The following is a 14,925-nucleotide window of genomic DNA, read 5'->3' as shown; positions in this document are numbered from 1 at the left end:
TCCACACCCCACTTCTTAATATTCCCGATTTGGATTCTTGAGATACCCCGATATTACTTTATTTTAGTGTTCTATTTTCCTAACAGCGTGTTTTCGCTGTCACAGTGAAACAAAATGGACGACCCCCCGGTCACAGCCGAAGGCATGGAAGAACATCACTTCGTCAAAGCCGACGAAGTGGACCAAACCGGCGCTGATATCAGCCCTGTCCCCGACGAACAGTTGATGGAAGAAGTAGCCGAGGGCCTCCGTCAAGAACAAGCTACGCAAAACAACACTTCTGCAGCCACTGACCTCCCACCCCAAACTGGGAGACCCAAGCGGCCAGAACTGCGTCGGGAAACTTCAGCTCCCCCGCCGCCATTACAGCCTCCGCCGCCGGCTCCTGTTCAACAGAATGAGCAGAGGGCGCCGGATTCGTTGAGTTTGGCTCAGTTGCGGCGGTTGATGCAGGAGATGCCGAGGGTTGAGCAGCCGGCGTATGCGTTTGAGTATGCTGATGCGCAGCCGTTTGTGGAGGAGGTTGAGGAGTGGTTTCAGTATAATGAGTTTGATCGCGTTATGCTGATGGGGATGAAGTCGTCTTTTGAGCATAGGTGGCATGTCTTTTCTCAGGGTCAGGCTTCTATTGCTGGGTTGCTGACTTGGCTTGAGGCTGCTGATGATGTGCGGAAGTCGTTTGTGGAGCAGGCGCTGAAGGATTTGCGGAATGAGGATTTGTATACTCGCATTGAAGCTTTGGAAACGGTCTGCTATGCTTTGACTGGTGTATGGGGTGTTACGGCTGGGCGGGCTGTGCCGGAATACCCTGAGGATTTATCCCCGCGAACTGTTGAGCAGACTCCGAAGTTCAAGTCGTTGCAGATCAGGTGGATTGAAACCAGCGTCAATTTGATCCAGGAATGCTCGGGTATCGAATTGCTGTTTGAATACTTTGTGCGTGTCTTCGAGAAACAACGCACTCCATCCAATTTTGATTCAGAAGGTGCTGAGCCCGAGAACGTCAATCCTGCTTCTCTCGCGGCGTACGAGCGCGAGGCGAATCTGGTACTCACGGCTCTGTATCTGATTGTCGAGGTTGGTCGAAGGCAAGAAGCACAAGATCCGCAACAAACACCAGTGCGCGATGCTCTTCTCGAGTTGAAGCCAAACTTATTGGTATTCCTCGTGGAAATCATTGCACGACTACGATGGGATGAATCTGCAAATGTACCGCTTACAAGGATCATTCTTTTGTTCTGGAAATCGATGCTCCTTCTCTTTGGCGGTACCGATCACTTGAAGAAGGCCAAAGAGGAATTGGAACCGGATCATGAGGCGAACAAGAGCGATCCATCGAGACGGACTCCTTTTCTTACTGCTTCGCCTCTTGACTACCATGTATTTCGACAAGAGATCACGTCGAAGTACCCCGCGTACAACCCGCCACCCACAGTCGTTCCTCTGGAATTAGAGAACAATTCCATTCTTCCTCCTCTCCCTCAACATCCCAACCGTGCAGGTTCGTCGGGCAGTTTGTTTTCCGGTGTTGGCCCTTCTATGTCAGGCGGTAATGGCTCGATCCTTCATCAATCGGTACATATCGCAACACCCGCCCCGTCTCCTCCACCGTCACCCATCGGACCCGGCGGAAAAGCAGCGAAGAAGCAGAATTACCAAACCAACCAGAACTTCCCCTTCATGTACCCCCCTCTTGACGACTCCAGCAACGCCATCGGCGGGAAGGGCACGACCGAACGCCAGGATACACTGGTAGGTAAGCGATGGGATGGTAGTGACGTACCGGCCTCGATTATCGAAGCTGGAAAGCTGTTCTCTAGTCATGTGAAGATGACAAGAGCCATGCGTCAGCTATGGGAAGAGCGGGAACGCTTCATGAAATATGACCGTGGCTGGAATTTGGATGACACAGCTGAGCCTCCGGAACTGGATCTGGAGGAGACTACTGAGGATCTGGAAGATCTGTCACTGTTGGAGAGGAAGCCTAAGTTCAATTGGCCTTCAGAGAGGGAGACTGGTAATGGGGATATTCAAGGGCGGCTTGATGCTGTTGAGTCGTTTTACGTGAGTTCATCTGACCACAAAGAATGAGCAGTGCTTACGATTATCAGACGAAAGCCTTGGTTCATCTTCAATCTATCACGATTGTTTTTTTGAAGATTATCTTGACGAATGTCAGTGCTGTCGTGGGCCAGAATTGTCAAAGCGGGAGCATGATGAGGTGAGCGGATCATGACCTATGTCCATATCAACATCTCCTAACAGTCTCAGCGATGGCTACGGCTCTGTCCAAGGCCTACCAGTTGCGCAGAACACTTTTGCTGAGGTTGCCATTGACGAACTTGACAATATCCGACTGCGCGAGGTGACTGGAAAAGCGATATCTGGATCCCTGCTACTTCTGCTGAAGTGGTTCAAGAGATCTCGTAAGGATGCCTCGCTATTTCACTGTGTAGCCTGCTAACTTTTGTCAGATATCTTGAAGTTCGAGTACATGACGCAGCTGTTGCTCGACTCCAACTACCTGCCATTGATTCTGAAGATGTTCGCTCACCAAGACATTGATCAAGCGGTTGCACAGAAGAACGACCGTGATGAACTAGGGTAGGTAATCGCCTTTTAATAACATAGCATCGCTAATACCAGCAGTTTCTTCCACTTCTGTCGCATCCATTCAGACTGTCCAGAAGAATTCCCCGGAAACTCCGACGAAGAATCCGCCGGCAGCGACGACGAAGCAGTCCCACCACCCATCGCTCGATACCGAGAAAACCAAGACCCCGACCACGAGCGCGCCCCATCCCCAGAAGAGCACGAACCCGTCCCCGAATTTATCGAAGGCCAAAGTCGCCCCGAAGTCGACGAACTAGGCCACCCAACCGCACCACCACCAAAGGAACCCATCACCATCTTCTCCTTCCGCAACTTCTTCTCCGCCATCAACTTCCTCCACATCATGCAGAAGATTACCCGCGACAAAGCCCACCGCTGCCTGCTGCTAGTGCAATACAAATCCAGCACCATCCTCCGCAAGGGCCTGAAAATCCCAGACCCACACCTCCGCTTCTACACGCTCAAGCTCTTCAAATCCCAAGTCCCCTACTGCGGCCGCAAATGGCGCCAGAGCAACATGCGCGTCATCACAGCAATCTACCTCTACTGCCGCCCGGAGCTCCGCGACGACTGGCTCGCGGGCTCCGACGTCGATGCAGAAGTCGATCAGGCGCTTCCGCTAGAACAAGCCCTGCGCGGCCTCACGCACTGGTGGCATCTGCGGAGGTACAAAGATGTCATGGGCGGCGACGAGGGCGCGAACATGATGGAGGAGGAGAGAGATTTCTTTACGAGGGAGTTGGAGAGTATGGGATGGGGAGTTGGAGGGGATGATGGGTTTGGGGGCGTAGATGAGGGGGAGTTGACGGCGCCGCCTATGATGCATGGGAATGGGGAGTGGGAGGGATCGGTGCCGATGCAGTCGTATGGAGGGCAGATGGAGGGGTGGTAGATGATACTGTATAGGCAGGATACTCAATTCTGTACATGTGATGACTGTAGATAATAAGCCACACATACCGATCTCAAATACGAAATACTCCAATCAACTAACTATGCATTATTAAAAAGTCCATATTGCAACGGTTAGAAATGCGCCGACTCTGAAGCGGCCTGCAGAGCGGCCCGATAAGCCTTATCAGCATATCACGTGACCGATCACCGCAGCAACTTTTTTTCTCTAGATTTTTTCCGTAGCGCAAAATCATCCTCAAAACCACCATTGTTCACCACGTTTAAAGTGCTATCAGGTCTTCCGGTAATACCGGAACCACATTGAGACAAGATGTCGTCGGACGAAATTGTCTGGCAGGTTATTAACCAGCAATTCTGTTCTTACAAGCTTAAGTATGCGAGAACCCTCCCATAAAAATTCGGATAGAAGCTAATAAGAGAACAGAACAACAAAAGAACAAAACTTCTGCCGAAATGAATACAACGTTAGCGGCCTGTGCAACCGCCAATCCTGCCCCCTCGCCAACTCCCGCTACGCAACCGTGCGCTCCGACCCCGAAACAGGCGCCATGTATCTTTACATGAAGACCGTCGAACGCGCCCACATGCCAAGCAAATGGTGGGAGCGCATCCGGCTCTCCTCCAACTACGCGAAAGCGCTCGAGCAGCTTGACGAGCGCCTCATTTACTGGCCCAAGTTCTTGGTGCATAAGTGCAAGCAGCGCTTGACGAGGCTGACGCAGGTTGCTATTCGCATGAGGAAGCTTGAGAAGGAGGATGGGATGATTGAGGAGACTGTGGTGCCGAAGTTGGCGCCAAAAATTAGAAGGCGCGAGGAGACGAGGGAGAGGAAGGCGGAGAGTGCGGCGAAGGTGGAGAGGGCGATTGAGAGGGAGTTGATTGAGAGATTGAGGAGTGGGGCGTATGGGGATAAGCCGTTGAATGTGGAGGAGGGGATTTGGAAGAAGGTGCTTAGGGGCTTGGAGAGGTCTGGTGAGGGTGAGAGGGATGAGGATTTGGATGACGGGGAGAGGATTGAGGATGAGGAAGAGGAAGAGGAGGGCGTTGGGGAGGTGGAGTATGTTAGCGATGTGGATGAGGATCTGGAGGATATGGAGGATTGGTTGGGCAATGAGTCCGCCGGTTCGAGTGACTACGATAGTGAGGAGGACGATGATGACAGTGACGATGAGTCTGGCAGCGACGAGTCCAGCGAGGAGGAGAAGAAGCCTTTGCCTGGCAAGAGGAAGCGTCCTGCTCCTCGCGCGCAGCCCCGGAAGAAGGGACCAAAGATCGAGATCGAGTACGAAACCGAGGGAGCCGGCAAGGAGAATGTGATGGCTTAGTCGCCTTAATACTTCATTCGCCTTACATGGAGGAACTGAACAAGAGAAAGAAAAGTGCTTGTTGGTTTGCGCATGGCGTTGGTTGGTTATTGCTGCTACTGTTACGACTGCGATTGGGCTTTTCATACCCAGGTATTGCATATACATCCTGTTGCCCATGTCCATTGGCAGACTGCTTAAATGTAATTGTTCAATGTTCTTTGTCCATAGCAATTCATTCGTATAGCGTTGTTTGCCTTAGGAAGCAAAAGTCACGTGCGCTCCGCTGAAACGGTGGCTCGACGGAGATCATCATCTCTTCCTAGAGTAATACACTTGAAGCACTTCACTCCTTTCCAGTCTCAGACTGGCAATTGTCCGCTTGTCCATAATATTGACCTTCTATTGAGTACTGACTATTGATACCCATTGACTGCTTGTTTCTGCGTTTGCTTGATGTCTAGTCGCTAGCCGCCCCTCCTATCGACACACCTCAACGCATCTCGTTCTCGTTGAACTGGTTCAACAGAAGAACCCCTAATAAACCACCACAATGACATCCTATTTCTCCTCCCTAACATCCTCAAACGCCATCTCCAACCTAGGCACTCGCCTCAACTCCCTCCGTCGTGCAATCACCTTAGGCGACGAAGCCGACGACCCCGACAACGAAGACTGCTCCCACATCTCCAACGTCCTACGCGCGTACTATGTCGAAAAAGGCCGTCCCTTCCCAGCCTGGCTCCCCCCAGACCCGAAGAACCCAAATCCACCCCAACCAACCCGAGTCGTCGCGACAACCCAGCTCCCTCCCGCCGCTCCTGGCCAGCCGCCCGCCGCATCGAGCTACGGAAGAGGAGGCGGATTGGGCGACCTCTGGGGCGACACGGGATCCCCAACACCTCCGGCTTCGCAGACGGCAAGTCTCCGTCGGGGTCGGTCGACGCCTAATGCCTCTGGTGCCCCGTTGGCAGCCGCTGCGAGTGCCCCTGCTGCTGCGGGGCCTATGAGCACTGGATCATCGCCGATGCCGTCACCTGGTCTTGGACAGCCGGCTGGGGCGAGGCCGTTGCCTAGTCAGCGCGCGGGGTCGTATCAGACCATGTCGGGGTCTGGCTCGGGAGCGTCGTCTGCGCAGGAACGGTTGAGGGCGCGCTTGCAGGGGGGAAGGTCGCCGAGTCCAGGGATGATTGATCCGGCAGCGAGGAAGCCGGTTGGGGGGATGACGCCAAGATGGGGATCTCGTTAGTACGGTACAGGGCGCGTATGGAGCGCGTATGGTACGGGGTACTTACGGGGTACAAATGCATACCGTTCGGTACGGGTATAGATCCTAGGTTTCATGCCGCACCAAGAGGGACCGAGTTTGTGGAAGCTTTCTTTTCAGCCGGACCGGCATTGCTGGTTGATGCCGTGTGACCGCCAGTCTTAATATCATGTGAATGAACTTCATATCAGACAGTCAGGTGGTGGAAGGCAAGGCTGTACGTAATATCAGAATTGCTTTATTGCACTAGCGAGAATGTATTCTATTTTGGCTTGGCCTATGGACAAGAAGAGTGAGACCTGCCGGATAATTGCTAGGACCAATCGCCGGCTTTGTCGAGTCTACTTTGGATTCCTGCGAACTGGGCCAGACGAGTGAGGCCGTTCCGTCCCGTATTTCCTCTCCTCCACAAACTAACTAGCCACGGACCTCCCTCCACACGTCACAACTCCATCTCCCTCACCATCGCCACACAAAATCCGAATTGAGGATTTACCCGAACCATCTCTATCCCGACACCCAAAATCGGCAGTATTCTAGCTCGGTTGAGTATCTCCATATACTGGGCAAATAAGATCTGGTTTCCAAGCCGAGGTTGCGCGCTTGGCAGGTTGCGCTAGTCCGATGCTGTACTGTGCACGAGTAGGGTATATACGGTTTCCGGAATACGAGAGATGCAATAGTTTTTTTCGGCATGCCGCTGAGTACTGAGTGGGTGAGGACGGGAAGCTGTGAACGATCGTGATCCTGTATGTCGCTATTGATTAGGCTTGGGTTGGGAGAGTATGAAAGGGTGTTTGGGCTCCGAGACATCCTTTTGCCGCGTTTCGTTTCTTTGCTGGCTGCTACTTATTCCTTTCATTTCCTTTTTTTTTTTTCCCACTATACCTTGGTTCAATACACAGCCCTAACAGCATGGGCCCAGACAAAGACGTCAAGGCCTCCAAGGATGATGCCATGAAGAAGGAAATTAAAGCTGAAGGTTGAAGACCCCAAAGCAGTCATGGAGCTCAAGGGAGCTACCATGGACACAGAGCTCATGCAGCTTGAGGAAGAATACTGTCCGTTGAAGAAGCCCCAGTTCAAGGTTGTCATTGAAGAGCTTGGCTCTCTTCATGCATATCCTTGTCACCTGCCTCACTGGGCAGTGTTCTGTGGTCTTTATCAGTCGCTGATCAGTGGTGCCAATCTTATTATGCCCATGGCATTGCATTTGTCTGATAACCTGGGTAGTGGCTCTGGCTTGACTCCTTCACAGATGAACACGCCTGTCGTGCTATGACCTATGCAAACGTCATGCCTTCCTGGGGTCATTCCCGGGTGTCAAGGCGGCGCCGGTGGCTCTGTTGATGGGAAGAAGATGTTCTAAAAATCATAATATGATCTCAAATTAAAGCTATCATACGAATAGAAACAAGCACAGTTACGCTAGATCCAAAGTCTATTGTCTAGTGCCATCCATTGTCTTCAGCACCAAGGTTTCGCTCATTGCAAGCCACCCAGACCCTTTCCTTGCTGTTTAAAGGAACTTCCCATTTCCAGTCGCAATGCAAACCAAGGACTTCATCAAATGTTTCGTATTCCAATCAGCCTTTTGCATGTCATGCAGTTGTCCACATAGTGCTCCATGTCGCGACTCCAGCTCTCCTCGTTCTTTCAGTAGCCGTTGGGTCTTGCTCTTCCCTGGGTGCGCAGTGGAAATCTTCTGATGGATTTGATCAAGTAGTCTGACTCTCAGATCATCCTGGTCTGGTACATATAGTCGGTTCTGGTAGAGTAATAGCTCTCCCTCTCTGGTCCATGCAGAGTCTCCATTCTCAATGTGCTGTTTATGCTTCCATTTGCAGTTGGCTTGGCAAATGCGGTCGATGATTTGAATCTGAGGGTCCATTTGCTTTAACTCCATCTGTGATGCCTTGTCTTTTCCCTCAGTCAATGTGGCAGTCTTGGGGGGCGGGGGGGCTGTCTGAGCAAGCTCCTCCAGGATCTGAGCCTCCAGACACTGATGATGCAACATAATCTGGTTTCCATGGTCCTTGGGCACTCCCACATCCTGGTCCCAGCGCGTCAAGTCATCAACACAAATATTTGTCTTTTCAGTGCGATACTTGATGAGGAAGTGGAATCTTGGCAGGAATTCCGCCTAACGGGCCTGCCGGGCATTCAATCATTTGGTCCTCATGAAGTATTGTAATGCTTGATGATCTGAGAAAGTGAGGAACTGGTCACTTCTCTGCAGTCCTTCAAGCTCTGCTCTCCACTCATTTAATGCCACAATAATGGCCAGAAGCTCCTTGTCATGAATCTCATAATTTTGCTCTGCAGGGTTCATTGATCTTGAAAGATAGGCCACTGGATGCCACAGGCCGTCCTCAGGACTTAACTGGGAGAGGATGGCTGCCACAATGTTGTCTGAGGCATCTGTCTCCAACTTGAGTTGGCAACTCCCGGCGGTAGTGTATCAGAACTGGCGCAGTTGCTAGGCTCTGTTTCAGTTCTTAGAAAGCTTCTTCACACTCCGGTATCCAGAGGAATGGGATTTCCTTCTTTGTCAGCTGATTTAACGGCTTGGTGATGCGGCTGTATCCATAAATGAATCGACGGTAAAAGTTGCAAAATCCCAAGAAAGATTGTAGCCCTTTACTGTATGTGGTTGGTTCCATCTGAGTACTGCGTCAGGATCCACCTCTACTCCTTCTGTGGTGACAATAAAACCAAGATACTTGGTTTTGGTGAGGTGGAATTCACACTTGTGAAGACTGGCTTGGAAATCTGCAGCTCTCAGCCGAGCAAGGACTGCTTTTACATGTAGTTCATGCTCTGCTTCATTTACACTGTAGATGAGGAGGTCATCCACAAATGCAGTGAGCTAATCTACCAGTCGCTGGAAAGTCGCCAGTCTGTTTGTCAACCCAAAGGGTATCACCTTCTATTTGTACGAGCCGTAGAGGGTCCGAAAAGTGGTGTATTCCTCTAAGTCAGGGTGCATGCGAATACGATGAAATCCTTGCCTGATGTCCAACTTGGTGAACACCTTAGCATGGGAGATTCGCTCCAAGACTCCATCAATGAGGGGTAAGGGTACCGGTCCTTGCGAGTGGTTGAGTTCAACTTCCTGTAGTCAACACAGAATCAGAGGTCTCCACCAGGCATCCGCAGACACAGAGACTTCCCTGATACGGGGGTGCAGAATGACGGGGCATTCTGTCTACACTACCCGGGGAATGATAAAAATGACTTCCGTCTGGAGTACTGGGAATGGGATGAGCGTGATCGCAAGCCGTATGGCATTCCCTTCCGCTGTTTATATTCCGTTATTATGATGGCGGGTAAGCATATAAGCGTTACCCATGTTGCCAGATCGAACACGATGTTCATGGGGAATGGTGGACAACACGCCATTGCAACGGCTGCAGCGGCCCATACGTGCCGTAAGTATAGTACCACACCTCGAGGAGTTTATGAGAATCATTTGCGGGAGCTTGGGGCGATAACCGCGGCCATTACGAGGACTGATAACTTGGAGGCCAATTCTAAGCTCTAGTCGGCAATACAATTTCCACACTCCAGGGTAGATAGGTACTTGTAAATAGGGCACAATTCGATAGCATTCTATACGGTGGCCATATGCTATGACGTAGGATGACATCATGGCCAGGAGCAGGATTGCTTATCTCATCTGGTCCAGGGGTCCTGCCTTTTTAAGTAGTCGCCCTTCGCCTATGCTTCAGACCCATACGTACATAGACATTATGGCTGCTAATGCTGGGACCAGTGCGCAGCCTTACTTTCCACTAGCGCAGGAGCGAGAATTTTTCAAGTATGTATTCTGTATAATCCAATTGTCTCTATGCCGTAGGAGAGTCATGCCATCACTGACTTGTCCCGTCGCAGATACCTTCCCCATGATACTAGTCCTAGTTCTAGTTTCAATTTCGCCCGCTGGCAGCATGAATGTCAGCCGTCCCGAGACACCGCACTGGTGTCATTCGCTCAGCTGGGCGCCTTTCGTCTAGGCGCCCAGCGAGCCCTAATTTCGCTCTTCGACCGCGCGCAGCAGCATGTGTTGGCCGAGGCCACACCCACCTTGAGTCTGGTCGGGGGCCACGTTCGCGACGACCGTGACCGTCTACGACTAGGATGCTGTTCGTTTCCGAAAGACAGGGGTCTTTGCCATCTGGTCTCCGGGTTACCGTCCCTGGAGCACGACCAGGTGAGGTGGGTCATGAACGGGAGCGCGGTGGTGGTGCCGGATGTGATGGAGGAATGGTTCGAGTGCCCTCAGCTGCTAGATGAGCTATCTGATGTGCGTTTCTATGCGGCCGTGCCCATTATCAGTCCGCGCGGTTTTGTCATCGGCGCGTACAGCATTTGGGACAATATGCCACGCCCCGAGGGCATTGATGAGCATTCGTTGCAGTTTCTGAAGGATATGGCCTCTACGGTTATGGATCATTTGGTGACGGAGCGCGAGTACCACAACAGCCAGCAGGCCGAGCGCATGATTGTGGGCCTGGGCAGTTTTGTCGAGGGCAGAGCCACCCTGCGCCATTCGTGGCGTGAGGCTAGTGCTCAGTATGCGGCATCAGAGCAGTCTGGGGAGATGGTCGAGGGCCAGTTGAACATGGAACAACAGGATCTGCAAGAAGCGGCCAAGGGCACTGATCAGAAGACCCTCGCGTACCGGGATCCCCAGCGTGGGGGAGACGGCGTCAACCAAGAAACAGTCAGTCATGGGCCAGATAAGTCTTCACAAAAACCAAAGTCATCCCGGGGCGTTCTTGATGGCGACGAGGGCCCCCAGGAAGACGTACTATTGTCCAGTATCAAGCTTGTATTCTCCCGTGCGGCCAACCTAATCCGGGAGTCCATTGGCGCGGAAGGGGTCATGTTCTTCGATCCAAACAGTGAAAAATTCGGTGATTTGGTCAATAATACCAGTCGCAAAGTAACAGGCTCCGGCAAGGACGCAGGGAGCAGTGACGAGGAGACCGACTCGTCATCTTCATCATCCCGACGCCAGCCATCCTCGGCCTCGGAAGGGGAAAATGGGGAATCACATGGCCCTTCGACTTGCGTCTGTCTGGGTTCTTCCACCTCGCGGGTATCTAGTATCAATAGCAACTCAACGGCGGACTCCGAGATTACGGTGGAGAAGTCCCTGCTCACCTCGCTGCTCCGTCGGTATCCTCGGGGCAAGATATTCTCCTACAATGCCAATCGAGCAGTCTCAGACGACAGCGATTGCATTTCTCAGGCCACGTCTGGGTCCGAGAAATCGAGCCCAGAGGATAAGGCTCGGCAGACTAAGAAGCGACGTCCCACCAGCAAACGAAGGGGAAAGTACTCTTTCATACAAGACGCCGAGCATCTAATCAAATTTTTTCCAGATGCCAGGAATATCATGGTATTGCCCGTGTGGGACACGGACAAGAACCGGTGCTTCGCCGTCAACCTGGTCTGGACAAATAGTCCGGAACGCGTTTTCACGACCGAGAACGAGCTCGTGTACATCTCTGCCTTTGCAAACAGCATCATGATGGAAATCCGACGCCTCGACGCAAAGATCGCGAACAAGGCTAAGACCAATCTCGTCAGCAGCATCACCCATGAGCTCCGCAACCCGCTCCATGGCATTCTGGGCACCTCCGACATTCTGAGTGACACGGCGATGAACGCCCTCCAGCATGGCATGGTCCATACCATTGAGGCTTGTGGCCGCACCCTGCTGGACACCATCAATAACCTGCTCGATTTCACGTTCATCGACAAATACCAGAAGAAACGATCTCCTTTCGGGGCACGGCAGCGTGCCACACAACGTCAATCACTGGAGGCCAGTAGGGAAGCAGACGGCAGCCGCGCCGAGAAGCCATCGTATTCTCAAGTGGAGCTAGACCAGGTGCTCGAAGAAGTGACGGAGTGCGTCTTCGCAGGTTACAGCTTCTACAACCATCCGCAAACACCGCCCCCAGCCTTGACGGATTCCTTCTCGCGAGCAGCGGGTGATGCATCATTGAAACGCGCAGGAGCTGAGGCAAATCGAGTCACGATCATTTTCGACATCGACAAGGATGCCGAATGGAGCTTCCATACACATGCCGGCGCCTGGCGCCGCATCCTGATGAATACCTTCGGCAACGCTCTCAAGTACACCTCTTCGGGCTTTATCCATCTCGGCCTCAAGTCCTCCCGGAAGGAAAAGAAAAAGAAGAAGCGCTCATGTCCGGATTCTGAGGATGAAGCCGAGGAGTATGAGGTGACTCTGACCGTCAGTGACACCGGCAAGGGCATTGGCCCCGAATATCTGCAGAAGGACCTTTTCACCCCATTTAGGCAAGAGAACGCGCTCGCCTCGGGAAGCGGGCTGGGTCTGAGCATCGTCCGACAAGCGGTGGGGTCCCTCGGTGGCTCTATCGAGGTCAACTCGACCCAAGGTGTTGGTACCACGATGACTATCCGGACTCCACTCACCCACCACCCTGCACCCTCGTCGGACGCGTCGGTGTTTCAGTTGCTGCGAAGTCACGTTGAGGGCAAGTCGATGGGCCTGCTAGGTTTTGGGTCCTCGCTACACTCGAAGCGCGATTCCACGCTGTATTCGTCCCTGGAGCGACTATGTCAGGAATGGTTCGGCCTGAGCGTTACCACAGTATCTCCAATGCAGGGTCAACACCAACCCTACGACTTCTACCTAGCGGTGCAAACTGAACTCGATAACGAAGACCGTGAGGGTCGAAATCTGTTTAACTTAGGCCAGCATCTAGCGGGCGACGACGGCGGGTCCCCCGTCGTGGTGATTTGCCAGTCACCCGAAGAAGCGCACAACATGTTCATCGCGGCCAAGAATCGCGGTGACGAATCGCCCATCTTCGAATTCATCAGTCAACCTTGCGGACCGCGCAAGCTGGCTCGCGCCCTCGACCTGTGCATCAAGCGCCGGCTGGAAAAACAGGCAGGGCAGTCCAGCAGCCCTGAGGAGCCCACGCGGTGGGTCGAAATGCCCGAATCGTCGCATCTGCCGCTGAATCTTAATCCCAGCGATCCACCAGATGAGCGAATGAAGATCAGTAAGCGGCCGACTGCTGATACCATGGGAAGTGGGAGTCGCAGTCGCGAGGGTGGTGATGGAACCGAACCATCGTCGCATGTCAAGGAGGGTGCGGAAGAGCACACGACTGGGAAGTCTGTCTTGCTGGTGGACGATAATAGCCTCAACCTTCAGTTGCTATCCGTGTACACGAAGAAAAGCGGGTACGACTACCTAACAGCGAAGAACGGTGTTGAAGCTGTCGAGACGTACAAGGCCCAGCCAGGCCGGTTTGGTGTTGTTGTGATTGGTATGTCTTTTTCTCCCTTCCCTCCCTCCTTCTCTGTATCTCCCTCTAATGCATAAACAGACCTATCCATGCCCGTCATGGACGGCTTCGAAGCAGCCCGCCAAATCCGCCGCATTGAGAAACAGCACAAGCACCAGTCCAACTCCGCCCAGCCCATCATTATCGCGGCCCTGACGGGGCTGGACAGCGCGGATGCGCAGAAAGAAGCGTTTGGGTCGGGCATTGATACATTTCTTATTAAGCCGGTTAAGAGGCCTGAGTTACAGGCGCTTTTGCGGCAGATGAATGAGTAGGTGGATGTGTAGGATAAGATGCTGTGAGGGCGATGGAATGTAGAATGTAAATTATGCTTAGTAGGGAGTTTGGTTATTTCTTTCTTTTAAACTATTGGTGAAATAAAGGTGAATAATGAAAAATATCTTCAGGCTCGTTACTGGAAGTATGTAGACTGCTTCTGAATTTTCAAATATGGGATACACATGGCTTTTCGGGTAAATGTGGCCATTCACTTGGGTTTCACGTGTGCTCATGAGCCCTAATAGCATTCAATATTTCTCCTCTGCTCTATTCACTGTCTTAAATGTTATTGACATCCAATGCTTTTCGCTCATCTACCTCCCCTTTTTAACTGAATTTATCTCGTGAGGCAGTTAAGTCACTCTCCGCGGGTCTCGCACGAATATCACCAACGATATATACCTGCCATCCCCATAAGCATCCATAAAAACCACCTCAATCAACACCACCAAGCATGTCCCACGCCCTCTCAATAAACATCTACGCTCGCGGCGACGCCACTCTCGGCGACGGGCCCTCGCACATGGGCATCGTCCTGTACACCACCCCTCAACGCCCCAGTCTTGCGCGGCCGCTGCGAGATCCTCTTCTCACTTTCTGATGAAGACAGATCGCGGATAAGTAACCTGTTGACGGATTTCGGGGATGATATGGCTAATATCCCCGAATTCGAAGTCGGTAATTGCCAGGACTGGGTCGCTGGAGCTGTCTCCATGCTTGAGGATGCTGGTGTTGTTGGGGAAGGGGAAGGGGCGTTTTGGAGGGGTATGGTTAATAGGAGTGCGGATGGGATGGAGGAGGCTTGTCGAGGAAGTGGGAGGTTTTGGATTCTGGCTCCGGAGAGTAGTTTTGAGGGGATTCCGGATGCGAGTTTCAATGACAAAGAGGTGAGGAGTGTTGAGAAGTTGGTGGGGAATGAGGCGTTTTTTAAAATGCAGGCGCTTATTGGGACGGGGACTAGTACGGAGACTTTGTCTAGTGAGAAGGGTGCTAGGAAGAGGCCGTTTTATGTATCGAGTCCGTTTTTCAATCAGATGGGTGGGAAGAAGGATTGATAGAATGTTACCTTACCCAGATGTTTTAGCTACTGGCTACAGGCTAGATGGAAATCAAGCAAGATCCACACTCACTTATGTCCCACATCCTTAGATCCGCTGATCTCGTGGCAATGAGCATGAGGACTGGTTCG

The 14,925-nt window shown here is 52.3% G+C and overlaps 7 protein-coding genes across 7 annotated transcripts; 6 read left to right on the top strand and 1 right to left on the bottom strand.

The window, feature by feature from the left end:
• Positions 1–114: 114 nt before the first annotated feature.
• Positions 115–3,505, top strand: FAR11 (FAR11/STRIP family protein; the record flags this gene model as incomplete). Its single annotated transcript, XM_043279817.1, has 5 exons — positions 115–2,064; positions 2,112–2,221; positions 2,272–2,426; positions 2,475–2,604; positions 2,650–3,505. 5 exons carry the CDS (start codon positions 115–117, stop codon positions 3,503–3,505), a joined length of 3,201 nt encoding a protein of 1,066 aa, XP_043137459.1.
• A 333-nt stretch (positions 3,506–3,838) lies between these two features.
• ACHE_50134A (ribosome biosynthesis protein MAK16) lies at positions 3,839–4,853 on the top strand (the record flags this gene model as incomplete). The annotated part of the gene is made up of 2 exons (XM_043279816.1): positions 3,839–3,900; positions 3,953–4,853. 2 exons carry the CDS (start codon positions 3,839–3,841, stop codon positions 4,851–4,853), a joined length of 963 nt encoding a protein of 320 aa, XP_043137458.1.
• Positions 4,854–5,385: 532 nt separating this feature from the next.
• ACHE_50133A (uncharacterized protein) lies at positions 5,386–6,081 on the top strand (the record flags this gene model as incomplete). The annotated part of the gene is made up of 1 exon (XM_043279815.1): positions 5,386–6,081. One exon carries the CDS (start codon positions 5,386–5,388, stop codon positions 6,079–6,081), a length of 696 nt encoding a protein of 231 aa, XP_043137457.1.
• Positions 6,082–7,102: 1,021 nt separating this feature from the next.
• Positions 7,103–7,381, top strand: ACHE_50132A (putative MFS sugar transporter; the record flags this gene model as incomplete). Its single annotated transcript, XM_043279814.1, has 1 exon — positions 7,103–7,381. The coding sequence occupies one exon, from the start codon at positions 7,103–7,105 to the stop codon at positions 7,379–7,381; it is 279 nt and encodes a 92-aa protein (XP_043137456.1).
• A 237-nt stretch (positions 7,382–7,618) lies between these two features.
• ACHE_50131S (uncharacterized protein) lies at positions 7,619–8,116 on the bottom strand (the record flags this gene model as incomplete). The annotated part of the gene is made up of 1 exon (XM_043279813.1): positions 7,619–8,116. The coding sequence occupies one exon, from the start codon at positions 8,114–8,116 to the stop codon at positions 7,619–7,621; it is 498 nt and encodes a 165-aa protein (XP_043137455.1).
• A 1,735-nt stretch (positions 8,117–9,851) lies between these two features.
• Positions 9,852–13,732, top strand: ACHE_50130A (hybrid sensor histidine kinase/response regulator; the record flags this gene model as incomplete). The annotated part of the gene is made up of 3 exons (XM_043279812.1): positions 9,852–9,919; positions 9,994–13,439; positions 13,500–13,732. The coding sequence occupies 3 exons, from the start codon at positions 9,852–9,854 to the stop codon at positions 13,730–13,732; spliced, it is 3,747 nt and encodes a 1,248-aa protein (XP_043137454.1).
• A 458-nt stretch (positions 13,733–14,190) lies between these two features.
• On the top strand, positions 14,191–14,791 carry ACHE_50129A (uncharacterized protein; the record flags this gene model as incomplete). The annotated part of the gene is made up of 2 exons (XM_043279811.1): positions 14,191–14,273; positions 14,347–14,791. 2 exons carry the CDS (start codon positions 14,191–14,193, stop codon positions 14,789–14,791), a joined length of 528 nt encoding a protein of 175 aa, XP_043137453.1.
• Between the last annotated feature and the right edge of the window lie 134 nt (positions 14,792–14,925).

The sequence above is a fragment of the Aspergillus chevalieri genome, chromosome 5 (genome assembly GCF_016861735.1).
Source record: "Aspergillus chevalieri M1 DNA, chromosome 5, nearly complete sequence".
Classification (NCBI taxonomy): Eukaryota; Fungi; Ascomycota; class Eurotiomycetes; order Eurotiales; family Aspergillaceae; genus Aspergillus; species Aspergillus chevalieri.
The sequence above is the reverse complement of the archived record's forward strand: the minus strand, read 5'-3'. Positions and strand labels throughout refer to the sequence as shown.